This window comes from Balearica regulorum, chromosome 1 (genome assembly GCF_011004875.1).
Source record: "Balearica regulorum gibbericeps isolate bBalReg1 chromosome 1, bBalReg1.pri, whole genome shotgun sequence".
Classification (NCBI taxonomy): Eukaryota; Metazoa; Chordata; class Aves; order Gruiformes; family Gruidae; genus Balearica; species Balearica regulorum.
Window position 1 is genome coordinate 21,006,642 of NC_046184.1, and position 12,808 is coordinate 21,019,449.

The window sequence follows — 12,808 nt, forward strand, 5'->3', positions numbered from 1 at the left end:
CCTGCGGCTGGAGCGTGCGTGGGGCTGACGCGGAAATCTGAATGGAGCTCGCGGGCCGGTTGCTACGGGGGCCGGGGCGGGGCGAACGCGCTGCGCGCGGCCGGCGCTGCCGTCGCTGAGGCGGGCTCGGTGCCGCGGCTGGGGCGGCCCCGCTCCGTCTCCCCGGGGCTCCCCGCGCCCTCGCCATGGGGCACAGCCCCGCGTCTCGCCCGGGCCGGCCGCCGCTGGCCGTGGCGCTCTGCGCTGCCCTCTTGATGCTGCTGCCCGCGCTGGGCGCTGGCGAGCGGCGGCGCCTGGCGTGCTCCACCTGCCGGGGCATCGTGGACAGGTTCAACCAGGTGGGCGGCGGGGCTGAGGGGCCGCGGGAGGGGCGGGCGGGGGGGGTCCCACCGGGCAGTCCGAGGCGCTGTGGCAGCGGCGCAGGCCGCTCCGTGTCTGCCGCTCTGAGGGGCATTCCCCGGTCTCCGGGCCGGTCAGCAGCTGTGGGTGCGGAGGGGGGCCGGGCCCCCCCAGAAAGCCCCTCGGCCAAGCTCTGGGAGCGCTTCCGCCGGTGGGCTGTTACTGGCCGCGTCTAACGAAGCCGGTACACGGTAGCAGTTTGCTCCCCGCTTCGGTAACACTTGCAGTCCTTAGGTCGGTAGGCTACATAGCTCCTCGAGCTTTGCTATCGTTTTTGTGCTTTAATGCGAAAAGACTGGCTGTGCTGGCAGTAGCTTGCCCGGTGTCCATGAGGAGTGCTGATGGAAAACATCGTCCCCTGAAGTTGTGTGTCTGTTGCCCCTTGCAGCAGCCCTACGTTGTGGCACAATAAATTCAGCGTAGGCAGCGAGGGACTGCTTCGCTTCTGACAGATACTTAATATTCTTTGTACGTATATTCAGTGTTGTAGGGTTGGTAGATCATGCACTGCAGAGATTTTTGCAAGGTATGATTTGATAGGCGTTGGCTCTGACTCGGGGAAGTTGCGCTGATCACGATGAATTATCTTGAATGGTTGTGTGTTTAAGTTACAATGTGGTGAAGATTGAGCTAAGTACTATCAAAACTGAACAAAGTAAAAGTCCTGTTCAACTGGTAAGTGAAGTTCCTGAAAACTTAAACGAGAAAGTAATAAAGTTTATACATGTATGTTTTTGACATAAATGAAGACTGTAACAGGCCTTCTTTATGCATCATGAAAATTGAGTCATGTTATGGTATAACCATTTCTCGCTTTTCATGTTGTCACTAGCTGTTTCTTTCACCTAGCAATTTGATCAGCAGCTTCAGAGCTTTACTGAAGTTTCTGCATGACACTCTTCATAATTTTCATGTAAGCATTTACTATTGCCCTTAATTTGTTAGAAACAAACTCCACATAACTTATTCCTTTGGTACTTTTCATTCATAGGGATTAGCAGATACAGCTAAAAAGAACTTTGGTGGTGGAAACACTGCTTGGGAAGAGAAGACGCTGTCAAAGTATGAGTCCAGGTAAGCTGTTTCATTTCTCATTTGGCTATGTTTCATCTCCATTTCACCGTACTGGTGTTCGTCTGGAACTTAAATATTGACTGTTGCAGCTAAAGTTTCATATGTCCAAGCCTTACATTCTTATTGATACACATAACATTGCATTGTAAAGTAAAGACTGAAACCCCTTATTAATGTCTTTATTTGTTTTGTTTCTGAAAACAATAAAAGTTAATACCATCATTGGTCATAGTAATTTTTTTCTATTTACACATTAAAGTGTTAAAGCAATGATCTTAAATAATGGTCAGTAGTTAATTGATAGCCATAAAAAGTGTGGAGTACTGTGATACTTGTTTTAGAATTAAAGCTGTATCTTTTCCCTAGAGTGATCACTATTTCAGTGTCAAACAGAAAACTAGAGGAGGTGCACATTACTGTACTCTTCTGTATATGTTGGATTACTGAGCAAGGTGATCTGGTATCATTCTTCCGAATTTCCAATTCACTTTATCTTAGTTGGAGCATAGAGATGTAAGGATGGGATTTCTGAACCTCGGTTACTGTGAGCTTCCTACGCTTCTATCAAATTAACAATATGTGAAATTTATTGTTGAACTTAAGAGAAAAATACTGCACTCCAAATTTGCTGGGAAGCTGAAAATCTATCAAATCTAAAATCTGCAGACATAAATGCAAGCAAGCCAAAGTGGCTCTTGTGGTCATCCTGATTTTTTTTTTTTTTTGGTTGAAGTAAAGTTCATTAGTTCTTTATTCTGATATTTGCATTGTTTTGGAACTAATTCAGAACACATCATAAACTCTTAAAAGTATTCAAGGCTGAAGTCTAGCTTCTCTGTCATGTCTTGAGTGGTGTCAAATGTTTAATTTAAACTTATGATTTTCCTTCTTTGCTTGTAGCGAAATTCGTCTTGTAGAGATCATAGAGAATCTGTGTGACAGTAGTAACTTTGAATGTAACAACATGGTAGAAGAGCATGAAGAGCTTATAGAGAAATGGTGGTTCAAACTGTAAGTATCAAATTTCTTTTTGTGGAGATCTGTGTGTGGATAACTATCCAAGAGGATGAACTACTAATGTTAAATCTGGTGCCTGAACAATAGCAGTACAGGTAATTCTTCACTGTCCTTCAAAAATTGCCATTGGGTACAGCTGGGTTCAGACTGACTTTTAATAGCATGTGCTGCTGTACCATGTTCTTTTTTTATTTTCAGTTCTGGAAGTGTTGCACCAAAACTTCCAGTCTGGCTTCTCATATGCTGTCTACTCGGTTACCAGCAGAGTGTTCAGGCAAACAAACATTGGAAAACTTTGAGGTTTATTACCTTTTTTGTTTTCGTTGGTCATAAAACTGCAAGGGACTCTGGTTCTTGTGGGTTTTCTGTTTGTTTGGTTTTTTTCCTGAAACATTATTTTGTTCTCCTGGCAATCAAAAAAATAGTTGATACTAGTAAATCTAGAAGTTGGATCTCTTGAGGATGGTAGTGTAGCAGCTGACTCTTCTACCAGCCTTCTAAGCTAGCCTGTGATTTCTGTTGTAACTAAGCTTTTTATATGCCATTATAAATTGTAATTAGCGCAAGCATGGCATTGTAGCATTTAAATATCTTAAGATCTTTTTTAATTCCAAATCATGTTTCTTATAAGTATTTTGTTACTGCTATAGACTATCAGCACTTCCGATCATCTAGCATTCAATAGGGTGAAATATCACTATAATGTTTCATAACTAGATAAGGATTTTTGATAACCCACTTTGGTTAATGACTTCTTTATTGCTTTATCCTTTTGCCTAACTATATGGGACTGTGTATATATTAACATGCCAATTGAAGGGAATAGAATAGCATAGAATAGACTATTGTAGTTGGAAGGGGACCTGCAATGATCATCTAGTCCAACTGCCTGACCAAGTTAAAGCCTGTTCTTAAGGGCATTGTCCAAATGCCTCTTAAACACTGACAGACTTGGGGCATCGACCACCTCTCTAGGAAGCCTGTTCCAGTGTTTGACCACCTTCTCGGTAAAGAAATGCTCCCTAATGTCCAGTCTGAACCTCCCCTGGCCCAGCTTTGAACCATTCCCATGTTTCTTGTGAGTGGAAACCAGGGAAAGTAGATCTGTGCCTCCCTCCCCACTATCCCTCCTCAAGAAGCTGTAGAGAGCAGTGAGGTTGCCCCTTAGCCTCCTTTTCTCCAGACTTAACAACCCCAAAGTCCTTAGCTGCTCCTCAATAGGACATGCTTTTCAGAAAAGTGAGCTATGCAACCCAGAGTCTCAAGTTTGTCTTAAATTTGCAGAACTGAAAGAAATGGGTCTTAAACTAGAGAATTTGACAAAATAGACTTCCTAAAATAAAGAAAATCATTCATAACATACATTGGTGGTTTTAAGTTTCTGTATTTAATAGACCTTTTGAGTGCAATTGATTAACTTTGCCTTCTGTCCTTTAACCTGTGATACCCAACCATCATTCAGTTTCTGTGATAGTTTCCTAAGAGAGTTTCTTTGTCCATGAATACCTTAGATCTTTTTTCACAAGTTGTTGCATTACATGTGGTACTCAATAAATTTACTTTTCAGGGCCTGAGCCTTGGGAGTCAGTATGGTCAGACGTAACAGTTTAGAAGAGAAGCTGTATATGCCTCAGGAGTTGCTGAAGACTTCTGTCAGGCTACAGAATGTCTAAGCCTTTCCTTTGCTAAAGTTTTTGAGATTTCGGCATCAGCCTGATACTGAGATCTGTGAACTGTCATTCAGAACTGTAGTAGTCCTCATGCTTGCAAAATAATTTCTAGCGTTTTCATTGTTAATTGAGGGTATATGCTAGTGCTAGAGTAGCCAACTTAGTATTTTTTACAAAGAATCCTTATAAAATAATTCTTGAGTCTAATGCTAAAAAAAAAGGAGAAATTTTAACAAGCACCCTATCATCAGGTTGACAATAGGAGCAAATTTTAATGTGTGTCCTGGGTTATCTTGTGCATAGTTGAGATAAAGACACAGCAGTTGTATTTAAGAGGAAGATATAAATAAGACTGTCTAAACTGTATGTAAGCCTTCCCTAAAAATATGGCATTAAAAAAAAATAAGGGGAGGGTGTGAATGTATCAAAATGAATTGATTTTTATTGGTTGATAAATGAATGTCTTTCATATACAGAAAGAAGAAGTATCCTGATTTGTTTAAGTGGTTTTGCATAGAAACAGTAGAAGTTTGCTGCCCTTCTGGAACTTATGGACCAGACTGCCTTGGTAATTTTTCTTTTGAAAAATACGGTAGCAGATACATTCTTTTTACCTGTTTGTTTCAGTCTTTCATAACAGGGACAAATACATGAAGTACGATATTTTGCATGAGACACCAGCTGCTGTGTAGTCTGTGCCTGCCTGCTGCCTGATAGTTAGGTAGCTGTCTTGTGAGCATCCTGCTTGAAGAGAAGTCTTCATAGAATGGTTTGGGTTGGAAGGGACCTTTAAAGATAATCTAGTTCCAACCTTCCTGCTACGGGCAGGGACACCCTCTGCTAGACCAGGTTGCCCAAAGCCCCATCCAACCTGGCCTTGAACATTTCCAGGGATGGGGCATCCACAACTGCTCTGGGCAACCTGTTTCAGTGTGTCACCACCCTCACAGAGAAAATTTTTTTTCCTAATATCTAATCTAAATCTACCCTATTTCAATTTAAAGCCATTATCCCTTGTCCTGTCACTCCATGCCCTTGTAAACAGTCCCTCTCCAGCTTTCCTGTAGGCCCCTTTAGGTACTGGAAGGCAGCTCTAAGGTCTCCCTGGAACCTTCTCTTCTCCAGGCTGAGCAACCCCAGCTCTCTCAGCCTGTCTTCATAGGCATGAGGTAATGTACAAAGCTATCAAGGGTACTTGCATGTGCAGAATCCATCTGGTCTGATGCTCACATCCACACCTGACCCATGCTTGTAGGCTGGCTGTGACATCAAGTCTGTTTTTCAGGTGGCCTTTTAGAAGCCATGTAGACAACAGTTCTTGACCAGTTTCAAGAGTAAAATGGCCAAAACACTGTTTGGGATTAGATGAAGTTCACAGCTGAGGACTAGTTAAAAAGGCAGTGGGAGACTTTGGATAAAAGTAGGTGGGAGACAATTAGATGAAAGTAAGGTCTTTGATACAGAAGTGATGAAGGAGATATTTTGGCCCCTGAAGTTTGTATAATTTATAAATCTGTAAAACCCTGCACCTTCTTAGAAATAAGCTTTCGTTTCTTACATTGTTAAAAATCAAGTGCCAATTCCCAGTATTGATCTAAGTGATTGCTAGTAGGTTTTTTTTAACTACCATATGAATGTACTCAGAAGTGCGGAATAAATAAAGATACCAACTGTAGCCAGGAAGCTAGGAAAACTGAGAAAATTCTAAGCCATGGTCTTTACCCAAAATTTAAATTTACAATTTTTCTGGAGATTCTTTTGAGTTTCTCTTACACTTGAATATATTACTGAGTGTTCCTTGTTGCAAGTCTTTTGCTTGCTCTCAAGGGAAAAAAAAACCAAACTTGGAAGTTATATCCTGGTTTAGTGTGACTTTTTTTTACGTTTTACTGTCTGAGAAGATGGAGAGACTTCAGGTGCTTGTTGCTGTGAATAGGAAGTTATTTCCCTTAACCTCTGATTTAAAAGTATTTTTCATCTTCTTTTAGCTTGTCGTGGTGGATCGGAAAGACCTTGCCATGGAAATGGCCACTGTGATGGTGATGGTACCCGAAGTGGAGATGGCTCGTGTAGCTGCAACAAGGAGTATACAGGAGATTTTTGTTTGGACTGTTCTAATGGTTACTTCAGTACCTTGAGAAATGAGACGCATTCTATTTGTACAGGTAACAAAGTCTTTAACACATGCTTAGATCTCTGTCTTCCTTCAATTTTTGTAAACAAAACTAGAAACAATTTAAACTGACACTGGTTTACGTGGTGCAGGTGACTGTAATTGCCAGGTTTGGCTTCCTGGTTTTTACGTTTCGGTTTTTTGGTTTGACTTTTTTGTTTTGTTGTTGGTTTGGTTTTGGGGTTTTTTGTAGGATAGAGCTGCTTTTTTGTAAATTATATCTCCATAAATTCAAGATTTAATCTTGTGAATGGAAGGGTCAAGCTACTAAATATGGTAGCTTCCAGTGAATCCTAAATAGGGTTTTCTTGGAGAATTTGTGTGCCCAAACTTGTCTTGGAATCTCTCAACAAAGCTCAGATTGTAGTTTTCTCTTACTTTAGCTTGCCACACTGCCTGTAAAACTTGTACTGGTTCAAGTAACAAGGACTGCCAAGACTGTAAAGAAGGCTGGATTAAAAATGAAGCAGCAGCTTGTGTGGGTGAGTAATGCTTTGTAGACTTCAAACAGGTTTTGTAGCAATGTTGGCTAGTGAGATTAGATGACATCACGTCAAGTTTTACTGTATTTTATGGAAGTGTCCTGTCAATTTAGATTTCTATAGTTTGTAGTCTCTCTTTCTAACTTGTTTCATGTTGCAGGAAAGCAGTATTTCCTCCCTACTGATCGCTTGGTGATTACACTGTGAACAGTTTGATAAAAACAACTATATCTTTTTAGTTTAGTGGAATACAGATAGCAGCAAGGGGACTGTTCCTTTTAAGACTTGTTTTTTGAATGCTGAACTTGATTTAAACTGTCTGCTCTTGATTTAAACTGTTTTGTCAACTACTGGAAGATTCCTGTCAGCTTACCTACATATTTTGTAGCAATTGCATAATTGTCTTCACGTTACTGTTTATGTATAAATGCTCAACCGTAATAGAGTTCAAACATTTCCCTAAAAGCCAGGCATACTAACTCTTCCTACTACTGGAGAGAAATACCAAGAGACATCAAGCTTAGTGCTTCCATTAATCTCTTACCTATTTCTAGCTTAGCATTTCTCTTGGTTTATGAGGAGATATGTATGAAACACTTACGGAAAACCCCAAATACTAAAAGTACTTCTGATGCAGGAATCCACTGAGGGGGAGAGTAACACATTCTGTTTAACTTTGACCAAAGTCCCTTAACATAATTTCTAAGATACTGTTTCCAGACACTGTGTGAACACTGCTTCTTTTAAAAGTGCTAATGAGAACGAGGATTTGAATTACAGCTCCTGCAATACCTGCTTAGGCAACTGTTGAATACTCCAAGAGCATTTTTAAGATTCTCCAGTACTGTCTTTTGTATGGTTGGTTTTTTTCAAATAATCATTGCAACTGACCAAGTATAAATTGATTGAGTAACCAGTAGGAATGATGTCTGCAGTAACAGGATGAGATAGACAGCGAGGGGACTGAAATAGCCTTTGTCTGTCCAAATTTTTTAGTTCTGAGTACTGTTGTGCCTTTTCCTTGAAATAACAAGACTGGCATGTTTTAACTTCCCAAGTAGAACTGGTTTTCAGCTTGACTGGTCCTAACCATAACTTAGTTTTCTACACAGAGCAAATTGGAGAAAGCCAAGCTGTAAATGTGTGTGCATTTGTGTAATTGTTTTAATACTTTAAAAAGTTCCATAGCTTGGTAATACAGGAGTAGAGAAATCAACAGTATTGCAGAAGAGTAATCTGTCTGCTTATTTGTTACGCTATTTGCAAAAAAGCATAAATGCATGCAAAATGCTGACTTGAAAATGACAAGGATGGCAGGTATTCTGGAAGTTTTATTTAGTTTGAGCTCCTGAATTTTTGCTATGTCTGTTACTGTCATCACAAAACATCTTCAGAGGATCAGGTTTGATTTGTTAATGTAAATTTAAGCTGAACAAAAGAGTATATGGTACCATGTGACTTTGTCTAACATGTTGCATATCTGATCCTAAACTCATTGTAACAATTACTGTCAATGCAGGCAGCTAAAGTTTATAGCTTCTGTGGGCCAGTTCTTGAATGCTAAGCTTTGAGATCTTGTATTAATCTGGCTATTTAATCATGACTGCTACATTAGGTAACTTGTCACTTTTTATCTTTCAGATTTTGATGAGTGTGCTGCTTCTCCTTGCAAAGATCACCAGTATTGTTTGAACACAGACGGATCTTTCTCATGCAAAGGTTTCTTTTTAATCTGCTGTTGTGCTTATCGTCTAGAATCTTAATGCTAGAAAGGGCGTGATACTAGGTATTTAGTACAATATGGTCTGGTCATGATTGGACATGGGGAGGATGAGGCTTTAGACCTATTGTATGAGGAAAGCAAGAGATTTCTGGTTATTTCTTCTCTGCTCTCATGAGACTCCACATGGAGCACTGTATTCAGCTCTGGGGCCCCCAGAAAGGCATGGACCTGTTGGAGCAAGTCCAGAGGAGGGCCACGAAGCTGATCAGAGGGCTGGAGCACCTCTCCTATGAGGACAGGCTGAGAGAGTTGAGGTGGTTCAGCCTGGAGAAGAGAAGGCTCCGGGGAGATCTAATTGCGGCTTACCAGTACCTGAAGGGGCCTACAGGAAAGCTGGTGAGGGACTGTTTATCAGGGAGTGTAGTGACAGGACAAGGGGTGATGGCTTTAAACTGAAGGAGGGTCAATTTAGCTTAGGTGTTAGAAAGAAATTCTTCACTCTGAGGGTGGTGACGCACTGGAACAGGTTGCCCAGAGAGGTTGTGGATGCCCCATCTCTGGAAGTGTTTAATGCCAGGTTGGGTGGGGCTTTGAGCAATGTGGTCTAGTGGAGGGTGTCCCTGCCCGTGGCAGGGGGGTTGGAACTGGATGATCTTTAAGGTCCCTTCCAGCCCAAACCATTCTATTATTTCTTGTGTGGGTAAGCTGACTGACTTTAAGGGTGGTACTTTAAACCTGGTATGTGAAGTTTTATGCTTAAAATATTTTCTCTTTAGCATGTGATGTCAGCTGTGTAGGTTGTACAGGGGAAGGTTCTGACAAGTGTAAGACCTGTGCACCTGGATACATGAAGGAAGATGAAAAGTGTACAGGTTGGTGGATTTAGCAGTACATGATAGAACACCAGTTACCTCACTCTTGATTAGCTGTGCTGAGGACCTGTTAAGTGTGTTCGCTTTTGTCTGCTTCAGTTTTCAAGCCTATCAAAATGAACCCAGTCGTTCTGGTATTAGCAGCAAAGACTTTATAACTTTCTTTATATTACTGAGCTAGTATGCATGACAAAGCTTAAAGGTGCAACACTCCTACAAAAGGAACAAAGTGTTTTATAACAGGTTCAGGAAATAACTGACAGAGGACTCATGTATTTATCTACTGCTTCATTAGAAATGTGCATCTGTATTCCTTTTGTAACAGAAAGGCAGGAGCACAATGTGGATTCTCTTGTCTTTCTGTTAATCCATTAATGTCCAAGTTCAAATGATACTAATTGATAGTGAATTATAACATGTAAAATGATAGTAAAAGAGTGAAATCAAGAGTTCCTCTGTGGGGAGGAGCAGAAGGTATGCACAACCTTAAGTAGCTGTTAATTATGATGATGTAGTATTTACAGGCTCCCTTCCCTTTAGTTGTACTTTGATGGCATCAATAGAAAATAACTGTGGGAAATCTTCAGTAGGTTAAGACAAGTGCCATTGCTTAATTCATTTCCCCATATAGGGGCCTGCAAAACATGAAAGACCCAGCCCAGTACTATCTGAATAAATTTGAAACACAGTCTAAATTGTGAAGAACTGTAACAGATTATTTTAACAGAAGTTAAATTTGTTGCAGCACCATTCTACTCCTCAGTGTTTTTTATATTTGAATAGAATTTTGTTTACATGACTGAGCACAGGTAAGTTTTATAACAAAATAACTGCAGTGGGCTCTCTTTCCCTATCCTATCTCTAGATATAGATGAATGTAACCTTCCTGAAAAGATATGTATGAAAGAGAATCAAGACTGTGTTAATACTTCAGGCAGCTACAAGTGTGTATGTTCAGAAGGGTTTGAAGATAAGGATGGAATATGTGTTCAAACTGTAAAAACAGGTAAGTGTCTTTTCAATGACAGGGTTTTTTTTTAAAATATGCTATATTGACAACTTGGAGGTGTATTTCTGTCAAGGGGTCTAGTTGCTTGTAAACTCTTCTGTATAATTTCTCATCTTCCTACAGCTGTGGTCTGTGTCAAGTAGTTTGTGCTGTAGGCCACATTCTGGCATGCGTGTTTTCTTGCTTAAAGACAGTGGATTTTTTTAAACGTCCTGTTCTCATGGTTGGTTTTTTTGCTTAACTCACGGTTGTGTTTGTAAGTCACTTAAGTGTCTGGCTTCATTACATCAAGTGAACTAGCAACTTACTGCTGTCATAAAAAGGAGGTTGTCCTCCTCCCCACTTTTTTCCTTTATCATTAATTATAATGACTTAAGGGTTTATCTGATTGTATGCAAGCTGCTTCACTGAAATCTCAGAAAATTAGGCAGAATTCTTTTTGCTGGATGAGTGAGCTGAATTTATTTATTTTGTGATCACAAAAATGCCAGAGCTGGTATGAAGGTGAATATGGAGAAGACATCCATCTTTCAGTAGTAGGGAACTGTTTAGCTTGAATTAAACTATACCTTCTGTCCAGAAATTCAAGTGTAGCTTGCTCTAGGATGTATGACACATTATGGACAGAATTCTGTTCATTAGTGTTTCATTACTCTGTTTAAACTTTTTTACAATTCCAAAGTGAAAGACAGGATTATTTTGCAATAAAGGTTGTAGGAGAATAGATGAGACACTTACTTTCATACTTTCTTCTTTCTACTTAGCTTGTTTGTTTTTTTGTTTTTCTTCCCCTCCCTAAGCCTGCTTTTTCATCTTGTACTAATAAGTTGTAAAACTCTATGTAGTATTGCTACTCAAGGCCATTCAGTTCAGACCTTAAACTGTCAGTACTCACTGTTACTAGTCTTTTAAAATCAGTTAGGTATTTTTCTTGTGCAGATACTCAGGGTATCAGTTGTTGTGTTTGGGTTTTTTTTTTTTAATGTGGCCTGACATTTTATGGCAATAAAAGCAAAATGAAAAGTTGACAAATTGGTTTAGCTTTTTTCTTAGATTAATGCTTTTAGCAGTATAATAAAATTGCTCTGCTTTTTTAAAGGCTGTTTTAACATCTGAACTGAGCAGTTTGCACTATAGAAAATAATTCTGAGTAATACTTGCTTTTTGTTTTCAAATACCAGAATTTCTTCTGACAGGTCATGTGGAAAGGAGAAAGTTCACTAATAGCTGAAAACGAAAGTTTAGAATAGAAATAGCTGTGCTGCTTTTTTCTTCCACTAACAATATCGTACCAGTTTATTTGAAATGTGTTGTTTGCGTCTAGTAAAAAGAAAACTAGATGATCTTTAAGGTCCATTCCAACCCAAACCATTCTATGATTCTATTCTATGAAAATAAATTTATAAGCTTAGACTAGGAGGATGGTGCAAGTAGCTCCTCTATATGGCTTTATTGCTTCTCTGGTCTTGATAAATGTGTTGATTTGGGTTTCTGTTTAACAGATTTCTAATGTCAGAAATTATATGGTATAATTAATAATACATTTATGTTCTAATTACGATACTTAATTTTACAGGAGAGGAAGTAGAGAGTGAAACAACAGAGCCTTCACCTACTGGACATGATGACTTATGATCTGCATTTTCAGAACCAAAAGACATTCCTATCTAAAGTTTTAAATTATTGGACTAAGTCTCTACTAGCTGACATACTGTGGAAATGGTATTAAATAGGCAGGTTGCCATTAAGATTTTTTTAAAATGGTGATAAACTGCTCTTTAAGCTGCATTTCTTTATTCTTAAATGCCACTTTTTATATAATTCTTCAAGAACAACACTCTAGATGGGTTAGTACAAAAATTGAATTAACTTACCATTGTACCCAGCAATTGTAAATGATTTGCAGGTTTCTCATTCTAGTGCCTACTGAAACTATCATCATTTGGAAGGACTTAGTTGTACTTCATAATTCAGGAAAAATTTAGACTGAAGTTTGGTGTCTCTTGACATGAGAAATATTTCTGTAACTGAAATACAGCTTTTAGAAACTGTCAAAGGGAATCTCTTTGGGAGGGAAGCACTGTTCCCTTAAAATAGAATGCCTAATACTGCATTCAATAAAAGTTTATTTTGTTGGAATGTGCCTTAAAATTTTTTAAAATATTAATACCATGCTGTGTTGTCATGTCTGTCTTTCATTTAAGCAGTAAAAAAAAAAAACCCACTAAAAACAACAACAAAAACCTTCCACAAAACCAAAACCCCAGAACCTTGAAAGCACTGTGTTTCAGTTCAGGTCTGAATTCCAGCACTCAGTTGTGCTGCAGTGTATATAGTAAAAAAAAACCAAACAACCACAAACCCCAACCAAAACATTGGAACCCCCCAC

General features: G+C 39.5%; 1 protein-coding gene across 1 annotated transcript; it reads left to right on the top strand.

The window, feature by feature from the left end:
* Positions 1 to 14: 14 nt before the first annotated feature.
* Positions 15 to 12,558, top strand: CRELD2 (CRELD disulfide isomerase 2). Its single transcript, XM_075742622.1, has 10 exons — positions 15 to 338; positions 1,391 to 1,473; positions 2,374 to 2,484; positions 4,637 to 4,728; positions 6,149 to 6,325; positions 6,717 to 6,815; positions 8,457 to 8,534; positions 9,315 to 9,410; positions 10,276 to 10,416; positions 11,996 to 12,558. Exons 1-10 carry the CDS (start codon positions 186 to 188, stop codon positions 12,052 to 12,054), a joined length of 1,089 nt encoding a protein of 362 aa, XP_075598737.1. The 5' UTR covers positions 15 to 185; the 3' UTR covers positions 12,055 to 12,558.
* The last annotated feature ends 250 nt before the right edge of the window (positions 12,559 to 12,808 follow it).